Source organism: Drosophila nasuta, chromosome 2R (assembly GCF_023558535.2).
Source record: "Drosophila nasuta strain 15112-1781.00 chromosome 2R, ASM2355853v1, whole genome shotgun sequence".
NCBI lineage: Eukaryota > Metazoa > Arthropoda > Insecta > Diptera > Drosophilidae > Drosophila > Drosophila nasuta.
The window spans coordinates 573,671-588,718 of record NC_083456.1 but is presented as its reverse complement, the minus strand read 5'-3'; the positions used below and the strand labels follow the sequence as shown (position 1 = coordinate 588,718).

The following is a 15,048-nucleotide window of genomic DNA, read 5'->3' as shown; positions in this document are numbered from 1 at the left end:
ATTTCAACCCTCCCAGAGTCCCATATATGCTACGGGAAGCGAGCTTGTAGATTTTTAAGTCACTTTTAAAAGCCACGTCATCTTACAAATATACTTTTGAAGAACTTTCCACCCTTCTATCCAAGATCGAGGTGTGCCTGAATTTAATTCCAAACTCCCCATGTCGAAGGATCATACGGGATTAGTGGCCATGACTTCCAGTCACTTATAAATGTGCGGTCCACTGGTCGCTGTGTCCGAACCAGACACGCAACCCAGCGTTTCTATCATGAGCCGCTGGCAACGGCTAAAGGCTTTTTTAGCAGCAATTCTGTCTCCGCTGAAAGGATGAGTCCCTTAAGGACCAGCACAAGCGGACCAAGTGCAATCCTACACAACTATTCTACGGACCAGTAATATGATCATCGTGAAGGGAGACAACCTACTAACGAGTATTCATACTCGACGTTCATACGACATGTGGACCTATTCGCATCCCAATTGTGAAGTTGATCCTGTTTCCGATGGAGGTCAGCAATCCTGACACATCTTCGTCAGGAGGACCTAAAATTGCCTGCTTCGTCAATTATCGTAGCAATCCTGAACATCGTCATGTACTGTTCTACTATCTTTCATGTTTGGAGTAAGTTTCAATTAAGTTTCACTCCAAATATTCTTTTCTCAGCCCTTGCGTAAAATATGCCGTCCCAACAAGAGGTCCAGCACGTCCACCGCAGCGGTACATACTCCTTTCGGTGCTGTGCATGCAGAGGAGTCCATGTACTGTGAAAGTCTCATCGCATTTTGGGGACTACCATACGCTGTTGCACTTCATGGAGGCTCGGCGAGCACCGAGGACGACGGACTGCCTCGAGCGAACCCTAACGGATATCCGTCACAGGGTTCGAATGAAAAGCGTATGCACGGCGAGTATCCGCTTTCTGACCCCGTACCTTTTGTCGAGAAATAATACTCCATGTTGATCCTCAGCTTGGCTGTCGCACCCCCCTCCGAACGGTCGATGGCAACAACCTCCACCTCCAGCCATCGACGGGTCCTTCGTGCACGATGCAGATGTACATATGTCCTCACATTACTAAGCCTTGACTCGGCAACAGGGCCTGCCAATGGCCCTGAATTCCGTTCGATCTATGTGTATAGGGACACCGCTTGCAACTCGTTGTAAGGGGAAGGATGTTGATGTACTGCGCCGGGCTTGAAATATTCACTCAATTATTCCCCTAACTCTCAAACAAGCTTTCTATCATATTGTAATGTATACTCAGGAAAAATAAAGTTCGTCTACAAGCAAAGAAAAAAAATTGCCTTTTTATTTTTTTGTACTTTGTGTAAACGCAAAATCTAATGGCGCAGCCGGTTAAAAAGTGTTAGTCAATAAAACAGTCGCCAACGAGTGCAGACGTGTTTTTATTTCACTTTGTGCTCCGGAAGACAACCAATTATATAAAAAAAAAAAACCCCGATATCAATCAAGACAAACGGCGAAAAGACGCTTAGTGCGATGAAAAGTCGCAACTTACTTTTATTTTGTGTTTAAAACTAGTGCACTTTTGTAACTAATAATAATAAACATATAAAATCAACATAAAGTAAATAAGGTGATGAACCAAAGCGAGCTTCGGTCGCAGCGCCAACGTCAGCTAGACGAGCGTCGGCGCTCTCTTAGCAATGCATACTTCACTTTCGTGTCGACAGATGCAGACGAATCAGCAAAAACAAAAGCTTCTGCCGATCAACCGCGAGCGTTAACCCCAACACCGAAAAACGAACTCAAGCCTACTCTCAACGAAAGGGCGTACTCTCTCTCTCCGTCTGCGTTACCGACAGCGCAAAGCGAGGTAAGCGATAAATGTGTTTCCCCCCTTCCTTGCTTTGCCTCGCCCCAACTGCACACATGTCTGGCCACGGTTACTAGCACAGTGACGTCAGTTGCAACTGTAAATGCAATGACGACAACAACAACATCAGTTTCGTCTGTATACCCGATACTGTCGATCGTTCCACCTGCTGTGTCAGCTGAGTTTGCACTGACAAACGCACCAAGTAAAAAGCAAGGTTCGACCATACAGACTGCCATGGATCGCTACGTAAACATTAAAAGAAAACAAAGTCCACAGGGTTCGAAAATGGGTAACGTTGCAAAAATCAATCGGGCTTCCTCCGATCAAGGAACTATGCAGAACCCTAATACAGCAAATAGATTTGAAATTTTGGCTGACATCTCCAACGAAATGCCTTCTACAGTCACGGATGCGGACAAAAGCAAAGCGAAGCCGCCTCCGCTATACATCCGAGAGAAAAATTCTAACAACCTTGTGAACACAATTATCGATCTTATTGGTAAAGATAGCTTCCATGTAATCCCCTTGACTAAAGGAGACATTCATGAAACCAAGGTCCAAGTGAAAAGCGAAGAAAACTTCAGAAAATTTACGGAGCACCTAAACGCCAAGAAAAAAAGTTACTACACTTATCAGCTAAAAAGTAGCAAAGGACAACAAGTGGTCATAAAAGGCATCGAACCAGATGTTAACACTACTGAAGTAGAACAGGCACTAAAAGATAAAGGTTTCAACGTAAAAACCGTTATAAATATCCGCAATAGAAACAAGCAACCGCAACCTCTCTTCAAAGTGGAACTCGTCCCTGACTCCAAGGCCCTCAAGAAAAACGAAGTACATCCCATCTACAAACTTCAGTTCTTACTGCACCGCAGAATTACAGTCGAAGAGCCGCACAAACGTAATGGCCCGGTCCAGTGCGCAAATTGCCAAGAATACGGACACACTAAATCTTACTGCACACTCCGCTCTGTATGCGTAGCTTGCGGAGGACTGCATACATCTGCTGAATGTAAAGCACAAAAGGACCCAACCACTAAAAAATGTAGTAACTGTGGAGGAAACCACACCGCAAACTACAGAGGCTGTCCAGTATACAAGGAGCTAAAAAGTCGTATCAACCATAAAGTCTTAACAACGCGATCCCACAACGCACCATTAATACCCTCCAAACTCACGCCTGAAGTTTTCTTTTCGTCAGCAGCCAGGTCATCACTCGGTAGTTCCAACGTAACTAAAAACGTAAGCTTTGCAAGCGTTATAAAATCTAATCAGGCGAGCCCTGCTTGCAATGACCAATCACCACCTACAGTCCCTTACCAACCCATAGAGCACAAAGAATATAAAATGGAAACGATGATACTCAGACTGCAACAAAGCATGGAGGAATTCATTGCTTTTATGAGAACAACTGTTATATATACTGAAATTAAAAACTTTAAAATCTCTCCTCACTAACAATAATACTATCGTACATTATTATACTAATAATAATCTGGCAACTCTGTAATCACCAATTAGTTATACATACATATTTAATAAAGACAGTTCTTATGCACACATCACGCAACGCATACACAACATTATTGGCGACGAGGATGGGACTATATTTATTATCAGTATATATAACACATCTCCTCCCTAATTTAAGAGCGATTGTTAGTTTTTTGATTTTCTAAAATCTTTTTGGCTGGAATCGGTTAACTCCTTGGCGAACTCGTGTGCTTTGGCGGACTGGTATTCCCGATGGACGTCGTACTGGTTGAACTTCCCTGGTCTGTTGGGTTACGGTTGCTGGTGTATCAGGTGCTTGTTTCTGAGCGGATGATGAGCTTAGCGGTTCATTTTGGTATTGAGATTCTGGACTTTTAGTAGGGATGTCAGGTACAAACCAGAAGTCGGTTGATTTGTCATCGTCGTTAACATTTGAGGATCTTGATTTGAGCTGATTATAATGACGTTTAACATAGCCACTTTTGGTGCGAACTATGTACATCATTTTCCCGACTGTACGATCAATTATTCCTTCAATCCACTTTTCTCCCCTTGAAAAGTTTCGAGTGAAGACCGGCTGATTAACTCTGTATTTGGTGTCTTCATGTTTGTGTTGCACAGGCTTCTCAAATATTTGGCTCAATAGTATTCGAACTGGTCGACCGTGTATTAATTCCGCAGGAGTTTTTCCTTGGGCATTTGGTGTAAACCTGTAGGGTGCGAGGTATTTGATCACTGCTTCTCGAACTGTCAATCCATCAGATAAATTTTTCTTTACAGAAAATTTGAAAGTCTGTACAAAACGCTCTGCCAATCCGTTGGATGCGGGGTGAAACGGTGCTGTAGTAATGTGCTGTATTCCATTTTGTTTGCAAAATACTGCGAAGGCGTCAGCAGTAAATTGTGGTCCATTGTCACTTACTATTGTTTTTGGATATCCCTCAATTGCGAAGATTGAGGATAGTGCTGCAATCGTGTGGACGGTTGTAGTAGACGGCATTTGAACTGCAAATGGAAATTGTGAGAAAGCGTCTACGCAAATTAGCCACATGGCGTCGAATATTGGTCCCGCGAAGTCAATGTGAATACGTTCCCAAGCTGTTGTTGCTTCCGGCCAACTATGATATTCTCTCGGCGGTGCTGGATTGTTGCATTTGCAAATGGTGCAAGAATTGACAAGATTTTTGATGTCTTGGTCAATGGTAGGCCACCAAACATGTTGCCTGGATAGCTGCTTCATACGAACAATGCCCCAATGTCCTTCGTGCAGGAGCTGCAGAATATGGGCGCGAAGATCGGCTGGTATAATTACACGACTGGCATCTGTGTGTAAGCAAAGTAGTTGTTGGTTAGTGGTGATTGCAAACCTACGATTGAAATATGGCAACAAATCGTTTTGACTCGGTTGAAGTTTTTCTAGCCAGCCTTTAGTGACGAATTGTAGGACTTGTTTGAGAACTTTGTCGTTGCTTAAGTGTTTGTGAATTGTGTCAGCATTAATTGGCGGTGACGATTCAAGAACCGTGTTGCAGGCTTCCTCTTCTTTGTCGAAGTCTGAGTCCATACCTACTGGAAGGCGTGAAAGAGCATCGGCGTTGCCATGTGCTGCTGTGGCACGATATTGAATCTCAAAGGTGTATGCCATAAGAATGATAACCCAACGTTGTAACCTATTTGATGTCATCGAAGGAAGATGCTTGCCAGGATTGAAAATAGTTACAAGCGGCTTGTGATCTGTAATCAACGTAAATTTTCTTCCATATAAATATTGGTGAAATCGTTTTACTCCAAAGATTATAGAAAGTCCTTCCTTTTCGATTTGGCTGTATTTCACCTGGTGCTTGTCTAAAGTTTTTGAAGCGAAAGCTATTGGTCTTTCTGTGCCGTCATGCTGACGATGAGAAAGCACTACTCCAATACCAAAAGATGATGCATCAGTTGCAAGTATTAGCGGTAAATTTTCGTCAAAGTGGGCTAGTTGCGTTGCATTGATAATGTGCGACTTTAAATCCGTAAATGCTTCTTGTTGCTGAGGTCCAAACGTGTAATCTACGTTTTTTCTGCGAAGCTGGTTCATGGGAGCAGCCAATTGCGAATAATTTGGAATAAAGTTGCAATAGTAATTTACTTTACCCATAAATGCTTCCAATTGCTGCAGATTCTCAGGAGGTTTCAGTAGTTTAACCGCGTCTAGGCCTGAGCTGTCTGGAAGAATTCCATGTGCGCTAATTCTCCGTCCCAAATATTCAATTTCATCTTCGAAAAAGAAGCATTTCGCCATTTTGCATCTAATTCCATTTTCTTGAAGGATTGCTAGAACTTGGTCTATTCTCTTTAAATGTTCTTCGATGGTCGGCGCTGAGATGATGATGTCATCCAGATAATTTCCACAACCTTCTATCCCCTTTAGAAGTTGCTCTAAATATCTTTGAAAGATTGCTGGTGCGCTGGCTATTCCGTATGGAAGACGCTGATATTGGAAAAGCCCCAGCGGTGTGTTCACGACCATGATTTTCTTGGATTCCTCATCCAGTTCCATTTGTAGATAAGCGTCCTTGAGATCTATTTTGCTGAATTGCTTACCATGACGGATGATATGAAATTCCTTTGTAGGCAACGGATACTGTTCCACATCGATTTGTGCGTTTACTGCTTGCTTAAAGTCGCCACAAATCCGAATTGCTCCACCTGGTTTTGGTGCTAGAACAATTGGGGATGCCCAATTGCTGAACTTGATTGGTTTCCATATTCCGGCTTGTGTGAGCCTATCTGCTTCTGCCTTGAATTGCTCAATTTGTGCGAAAGGAATTTGGCGGCTTTTGTAAAATTTTGGTGTTGCTGACGATTTTAGGACTATGCTGGCTTTGAAGTCTTTGATAGCTCCCATTGCTGACTCAAATACGTCTTTATATTTTTTGCAGATGTCACTCACTTCGTTACTGCGCACTTCATTAATGTTCGACAATGGCATTATATCAAACCCGAATGTTTTGAATAAATCCATTCCGAAAAGATTGGTCGAATTTTCCGCATTTGCCACAATTATGATTATTTGTTTTTCATTTTTGCCACACAACAGTGTGCAGCTTTTTGATACGCAACAGTGTGCAGCTCTCCGAGTAACGGAATTGGTGTATGTCCGAACGCATGTAACACTCGCGAGCACTTGGGCAATACTGGTTTGTTTAAAAGCGCATATGTATTTGAATTAATTACAGAAGCCGTTGCTCCTGAGTCCATTTGAAATGAAATCACTTGTTTAAGTATTTCAAGATCAATGACTTTTTTGTTCATTTCACTTTTTACTACGCCTGTAATACTGTTCACTGCTTCTATCGCTTCTATTTCGTTTGTTTCGCTTTTGTTTTGTCTTTGGCCTTGGAATCTATTTCGCAACTGTGTTTTGTCTTGCTTTGACATACAGACGACAGCTATATGTCCTTTTCTACCGCACTTATGGCATTCAGCATCGCGAAACTTGCACTTCTTTTTTTTGTGAGAATGTCCACAACCCGAGCACGATTTTAATGCGTTTTTGTTTGAGCTGGTAACTCTCGAGTTCTTTGAATACGCGTTTACTGCATTAAGTGGAATATTTTTTTCAACATTTTCTTTCAGCGTTGCTACGGTTTTTGTCGTTGTCTCATAGGTTTCTGCAACTATGAGCACATCTTCCAGAGTTGGCTGTGACTTCTGAAGAGCAGATGCACGAACTGCATCGTATGGAGTATGTACTATGATCTAATCTCGTATCATTTCATCTACATATTTTGACAAACAACCTTCCGATTTACATACAAATTGACATTCACGAGCGATCCCGCGTAAATCGGCTACCCACTCTCTATGTGTTTGTGAATGTTGCATTCCTCTTTTGAAGAATTCGTACCGAGCTGCCACAATGTGTCGTTTCGTTGTGAAATGATCTGTGAGCTTGTCTGTGAGTTGTTTGTATGTATACGTGTTCAAATTGTTACTGCCGAACAGATTTTTTAAGAGTTCAAATATTGTTACACCACACCACGAAAGAAAATAAGCTTTTTGTTTTTGATCTGCACTGACCGAATATGCGTTAAAGTGCTGCGATAATTGTTCGAGATATGACTCCCAATTTTGTATTTCTTTGTCAAATACATGAAATGTAGGACAGAGAGATTCACCCGCGTGGCTTGAATCACTCACACTTGGAGCTGCGTTCTTTTCTAATACTGCCTGCATCCAATTGCGTTGCTGCTCTAATATCGCTGTTGTAAATTCTTGCTGTTGAGCAAGAATTGCTTGTATTAAGTTGTCATCTGCCGGCATCTTGATGAATATCAACGACTACGCGACACGATTCACTTTTATTTTTTTTTATTTTTCTCCTCGTCGCCAATAATGTTGTGTATGCGTAAGCATGTGCTTTGCGTGATGTGTGCATAAGAACTGACTTTATTAAATATCTATCTAGCAATCCTTCAGGAAAATGGAATTAGATGCAAAATGGCGAAATGCTTCTTTTTCAAAGATGAAATTGAAAATTTGGGACGGAGAATTAGCGCACATGGAATTCTTCCAGACAGCTCAGGCCTAGACGCGGTTAAACTACTGAAACCTCCTGAGAATCTGCAGCAATTGGAAGCATTTATGGGTAAAGTAAATTACTATTGCAACTTTATTCCAAATTATTCGCAATTGGCTGCTCCCATGAACCAGCTTCGCAGAAAAAACGTAGATTACACATTTGGACCTCAGCAACAAGAAGCATTTACGGATTTAAAGTCGCACATTATCAATGCAACGCAACTAGCCCACTTTGACGAAAATTTACCGCTAATACTTGCAACTGATGCATCATCTTTTGGTATTGGAGTAGTGCTTTCTCACCGTCAGCATGACGGCACAGAAAGACCAATAGCTTTCGCTTCAAAAACTTTAGACAAGCACCAGGTGAAATACAGCCAAATCGAAAAGGAAGGACTTTCTATAATCTTTGGAGTAAAACGATTTCACCAATATTTATATGGAAGAAAATTTACGTTGATTACAGATCACAAGCCGCTTGTAACTATTTTCAATCCTGGCAAGCATCTTCCTTCGATGACATCAAATAGGTTACAACGTTGGGTTATCATTCTTATGGCATACACCTTTGAGATTCAATATCGTGCCACAGCAGCACATGGCAACGCCGATGCTCTTTCACGCCTTCCAGTAGGTATGGACTCAGACTTCGACAAAGAAGAGGAAGCCTGCAACACGGTTCTTGAATCGTCACCGCCAATTAATGCTGACACAATTCACAAACACTTAAGCAACGACAAAGTTCTCAAACAAGTCCTACAATTCGTCACTAAAGGCTGGCTAGAAAAACTTCAACCGAGTCAAAACGATTTGTTGCCATATTTCAATCGTAGGTTTGCAATCACCACTAACCAACAACTACTTTGCTTACACACAGATGCCAGTCGTGTAATTATACCAGCCGATCTTCGCGCCCATATTCTGCAGCTCCTGCACGAAGGACATTGGGGCATTGTTCGTATGAAGCAGCTATCCAGGCAACATGTTTGGTGGCCTACCATTGACCAAGACATCAAAAATCTTGTCAATTCTTGCACCATTTGCAAATGCAACAATCCAGCACCGCCGAGAGAATATCATAGTTGGCCGGAAGCAACAACAGCTTGGGAACGTATTCACATTGACTTCGCGGGACCAATATTCGACGCCATGTGGCTAATTTGCGTAGACGCTTTCTCACAATTTCCATTTGCAGTTCAAATGCCGTCTACTACAACCGTCCACACGATTGCAGCACTATCCTCAATCTTCGCAATTGAGGGATATCCAAAAACAATAGTAAGTGACAATGGACCACAATTTACTGCTGACGCCTTCGCAGTATTTTGCAAACAAAATGGAATACAGCACATTACTACAGCACCGTTTCACCCCGCATCCAACGGATTGGCAGAGCGTTTTGTACAGACTTTCAAATTTTCTGTAAAGAAAAATTTATCGGATGGTTTGACAGTTCGAGAAGCAGTGATCAAATACCTCGCATCCTACAGGTTTACACCAAATGCCCAAGGAAAAACTCCTGCGGAATTAATACACGGTCGACCAGTTCGAACATTATTGAGCCAAATATTTGAGAAGCCTGTGCAACACAAACACGAAGACACCAAATACAGAGTTAATCAGCCGGTCTTCACTCGAAACTTTTCAAGGGGAGAAAAGTGGATTGAAGGAATAATTGATCGTACAGTCGGGAAAATGATGTACATAGTTCGCACCAAAAGTGGCTATGTTAAACGCCATTATAATCAGCTCAAATCAAGATCCTCAAATGTTAACGAGGATGACAAATCAACCGACTTCTGGTTTGTTCCTGACATCCCTACTAAAAGTCCAGAATCTCAATACCAAGATGAACCGCTAAACTCATCATCCGCTCAGAAACAAGCCCCTGATACACCAGCAACCGTAACCCAACAGACCAAGGAAGTTCAACCAGTACGACGTCCATCGGGAATACCAGTCCGCCAAAGCACACGAGTTCGCCAAGGAGTTAACCGATTCCAGCCAAAAGATTTTAGAAAATCAAAAACTAACAATCGCTCTTAATTTAGGAAGGAGATGTGTTATATATACTGAAATTAAAAACTTTAAAATCTCTCCTCACTAACAATAATACTATCGTACATTATTATATTAATAATAATCTGGCAACTCTGTAATCACCAATTAGTTATACACACATATTTAATAAAGTCAGTTCTTATGCACACATCACGCAACGCAGACACAACAACCATGCAAAGTCTGATGACAAATCAAAATATTTTGATTCAGATGCTCCAAAACACTCTTTCAAAATAATCAATGGCTTCCCTACGCATTGCACTGTGGAATGCCAACGGCGCTCCACGGCACAAAATTGAGTTAGCACAATTCATGAATGACAATGAAATCGACGTAATGCTACTAGCAGAAACCCACCTTACCAACAAATACAATTTCCAAATCCGAGGGTATTTGTTCTACAGTACAAATCATCCTGATGGAAAGGCCCATGGAGGCACTGGAATACTGATTAAAAACCGCATTAAACACCACTTCCACAATGCGTTTGCAACTAGCTATCTGCAAGCCACATCTATCATTATACAGTTGGATTGTCACAATATAACACTAGCCGCGGTATACTGTCCTCCTCGCTTTACGATATCCGAAGCCCAATTTATTGACTACTTCAACTCGCTAGGCAACTACTTTATAGCAGCAGGAGACTATAACGCTAAGCACACGCACTGGGGATCTCGCCTCGTGTCCCCGAAAGGAAGACAGCTGTATCAAGCAATTATAAAACCTAGCAACAAGCTTGACTGCGTTTCCCCTGGTTCACCAACTCACTGGCCTAGTGATCCAAGAAAATTGCCAGACTTGATTGACTTCGCAGTTACAAAAAACATCCCACGTAATCTGATTAGCGCCTGTTCTCTACCGGATCTATCATCAGACCACTCGCCTGTACTCTTTGGCCTAAACCAACAGCCAGTTAGTAATGACAACCCCGTCATGCTAACCTCTAACAGCACAAACTGGCTCAAATTCAAAAAATACATAAGCTCACACATTGAACTTACACCACGGCTAACCGACGAAGATGACATCAAAAGAACCGTAAACAATATAGAAACAGTTTTGGTTTCAGCGGCTCGAATCGCAACACCACGTAGGCAAAATATAACACATAACACCAAGCACACGAATGCAGAAATAGAGCAGTTAGTTCTGGCAAAGCGTCGCTCCCGGCGCGAATGGCAATTATCTCGATCGCCATCTGCAAAGCAACAGTTAAAAGAAGCTTCACGTCGACTCACCCAGGCTCTACGACAAGAAGAAGACAGATTCATACAGCGCTATATAGAGCAACTATCTCAAAATTTCCACTTTGGAAAGCTCACTCAACACTGAGCGCACCAACAGTAACGGTTACGCTAATACGGACCCCTGCAGGTTGCTGGGCCCGAAGCGACAAAGACCGAGCCGACACATTCGCTGCCCACCTTCAAAATGTTTTCCAGCCAAATCCAGTAACAAACCTGCCTAATATACGTTTACAAACAGATGTAGACTTCCCTATTGCCGAACCAATTGTATTTCGAGTATGCGAAGTCATAAAAATTATAAAAGAGCAGCTGAAACCGCGAATATCTCCGGGCTGCGATCTAATAACACCAAAAATGCTTACTGAACTCCCACTATGTGCTGTTGGTACCATATGCCAACTCTTCAACGCGATGACAAGAATCGGCTGCTTCCCGAAGAGGTGGAAAAAGTCAATCATCATAATGATACCAAAGCCAGGAAAAGACCACACTCTCTCCTCCTCATACAGACCAATAAGCCTACTTTCGTGTCTATCAAAACTCTTTGAGAAATGCCTTTTAACCCGTATCATACCATACTTAAGAAGACATAATAGTATCCCAGCACATCAATTCGGTTTTCGCGATAGGAATGGAACTATCGAACAGGTGAACCGCATAACATCAGAAATTCGAACAGCATTCGAGAATAGGGAGTACTGTACTGCGGTATTTTTGGACGTCTCTCAAGCATTCGACAGAGTATGGCTTGACGGCCTAATGCACAAAATCAAAATAATGCTCCCTAATAGCACGCATAAACTCTTGAAGTCATATCTTTACAACAGGATATTTGTAGTGAGATGCAATACCGTCATGTCAGCTGAACATAATATCGAAGCTGGTGTTCCTCAAGGCAGTGTTCTCGGGCCGACTTTATATCTACTCTACACTTCTGATATCCCTACGAGTAGACAACTGACTATGTCTACGTTTGCCGACGACACCGCGATCCTTAGCCGATCTAAATTTCCACAACAAGCTTCAGCGCAACTTGCGACCCATCTAGACGCTGTAGAGAAATGGCTCTCAGACTGGCGTATAAAAGTAAATGAGCAAAAATGTAAACACGTAACTTTTACCTTAAATAGACGGAATTGCCCCAACCTTACACTAAACAACACCGTGCTTCCCCAATCAGATGAAGTAACGTATCTTGGCGTACATCTCGACAGACGGCTCACCTGGCGCACGCACATTGAAGCTAAAAGAACTCACCTAAGGCTGAAGGCAAACAGTCTGCATTGGCTTATAAACTCCCCCCTTAGTCTGGATTACAAGGTCCTGCTCTATAACTCCGTTCTGAAACCAATCTGGACTTATGGCTCTCAGTTGTGGGGGAGCGCCAGCAACAGCAACGTAGAGATCGTGCAGAGAGCCCAAGCAAAGATCCTTAGAACTATCACCGGGGCACCGTGGTTCGTTCGGAGTGAAAACATTCAGAGAGACTTGAATATACTTCCCGTCCGAGATGAAATAGCACAACACATGGAAAATTACTACATCAAGCTGTCGAACCATCCAAATCACCTTGCTAGAGCACTAACATTAGTATGCAGCCGTTCCCGCCTTCGTCGTAACGACCGTCCCATCCAGCGACAATTACTAGGACCGCCTACCATAAATACAGTTTAAGAAACTGTTAGAATAATGTAGTATTTTTAAGATTTAAACACATTTTGTTAGTCTCGTAAGAGAAGATTCAAAATATAAAACATACAGTAATAAAAAAAAAAAAATAAAACAGTCGTGACTAAACTAAAATCATTGTGTACCCATAAGCAACTCTTATACAAAGCAATCAAAAAAAAAAAAGAAACAAATAACATCATGGCCGTTGAACTATCAGTATCACATTTAAGCCAATGTTTAAATCAAGTGAAGCGTGGATCATTCGATATTGGCGCAGAAAATCTATCAGCATTTGTGAAAAGAATCGATTTTATTTTATCCTTATATACAAGAAGATGGGTCCGGCGAAACAGTGTTAACTTTAGAGCTATCGGACTGCAACTCTATGGAGACATTGAGGATCGCATAGATCACTCAACCTAACAACTGGGTGGCACTCAGAGCATAACTCATCGAGGAATTCAAAACTCAGACAATCTACGAGGAACTGTTACGTCGTCTGTATAACACCAAATGTAATGAAAATAATCGAAATAATAATAATCGACTGTTTCGGGATTCTATCATAAATGAAAGCTAGTATTTTCACATTTATTTTGTCGCACTGCCACATTGCAAGAGTTCATTATATTTTCTTTATTTGATAATTCTGGTTTTAGTTACGCATACAATACGGACTCAATATTTTTATATACTTTTCTTTAATTGACACAAGTGTACTTCACAACAACAATAATACCTTTTGCGTTCAAATAAAATTTATGTATATTTCTTGTTTTTTATAATAACTTAACATTTCATACTTGTGTATTTTAATAAAGTAATTATAATATACTGTACAATACTGTTTTTTTACCTTTACTTGAATACGGCGCATAAGACGAGTGTAACTTATCAACGAGAAGAAAATCTGAAACTAAATTATAGCACCATTCTCAAGCATAATACGTTTTGACATGCAATAGCATGTACATGTGTACGGAACATATCTATGTATATGTGTACACATGTACAAATAGACTTTTACAACACAATGAACAATTTAATGTTCGTAAGTGTGTCCAATTAAACTTAATTCTCACATCTCAGCAAAAAATTGGATGATCATTGAAGACGGCAATCATCGGGAAGAGACTTTTTCGACTCTATTCGAAGAAAAAAAAATTGACTGCTGCATGATTCCAAAACAAGTATAAAACTACTCAAGTATATGAATAAATTGAGATGAACAATAACAAAATATAGAGCAATCTCAAATTAATCATGTGGTTGACTACTCGATAAAGTAAAAGGGTGAAAGGAAAGGTGGATAGCTTACAGTAGCTTTCTCACTTGTCAACCATTCATTGATTTTCATAATAATGATTTTTGTATTATTTATATTTTAATAAAGAAATACAAGATATAAGCGGGTTTATATATACCAATAGGGAGAAGGCTATTATATCTTAGGTCTTTAAAAAAATGCCCACTACAGATTCCTCAAATTGAAAAAGTAAAATATTAAGAAAAGATTTCAAGCTAGAGAAATTATTTTTGGTACAAACAATTAAAACTACACCCTTTATGTTTCCTGAAAATTTTGATGCGATAAAATAATTTTAAATATATTTCAATATAATAGTATACCTCAATATTTTGCCTATATAAAAATTTGGTAGTGGGTTACGGTCAAGTACACTAGACTGTAGTTTGGCTCACTTGTTTGAATTCAACAAGTAAGAAAGCTACAGTCGAGTGTGCTCGACTGTGAGATACCCGCTACCCATTTTGAATAAAAGCAATATATTTTGCGGTATTATTCTCAAAACATACCAACTCTACTACAAGAATACTAAAAATATATTTTGGGGTATTATTATTAAAATATACTAAAAACACTAAAAAATATACCAAATGGTATATTTGGTATATATATGTATATATTGTGAATCACAATTTGTGATTCAGCCAAATTTCTAAGCGAAGAAGAACTTTCCATAGTACCTCTAATAAAAACCTTTGAAAATGGTGATCCTCATGATATAATATCCCAATGGAACCAACTCCGACTTTCTTTAAATCAGGGAAAAGAAAAAGATATTCGTAAATTTTGGACAGACATTGAAAGTAAAAAAAAGGTGTTGACGAACCGCTGTTCAGGAGCTTAATAGAATTCATAAACA

The 15,048-nt window shown here is 40.7% G+C and overlaps 2 protein-coding genes across 3 annotated transcripts in view; one reads left to right on the top strand and one right to left on the bottom strand.

Moving 5' to 3' along the window:
* Nucleotides 1-13,830, bottom strand: part of LOC132786159 (uncharacterized) — a 48,538-nt gene extending 34,708 nt beyond the window's left edge. Inside the window, exon 1 of one of the 2 annotated variants that reach the window (XM_060792603.1) lies at nucleotides 13,740-13,830. Coding sequence is in view for 1 of the 2 variants with exons in the window: in XM_060792602.1 (XP_060648585.1) it covers nucleotides 12,799-12,800 (2 nt within the window). In the remaining variant the exon portion in view is untranslated. Of the gene's footprint in view, nucleotides 1-12,798; nucleotides 12,863-13,739 lie in introns of those variants that run through there. The other variant, XM_060792602.1, reaches the window with a different exon arrangement.
* LOC132786384 (uncharacterized) lies at nucleotides 118-1,281 on the top strand. The gene is made up of 2 exons (XM_060792897.1): nucleotides 118-593; nucleotides 665-1,281. The coding sequence occupies exons 1-2, from the start codon at nucleotides 504-506 to the stop codon at nucleotides 947-949; spliced, it is 375 nt and encodes a 124-aa protein (XP_060648880.1). The 5' UTR covers nucleotides 118-503; the 3' UTR covers nucleotides 950-1,281.
* Nucleotides 13,831-15,048: the final 1,218 nt, after the last annotated feature.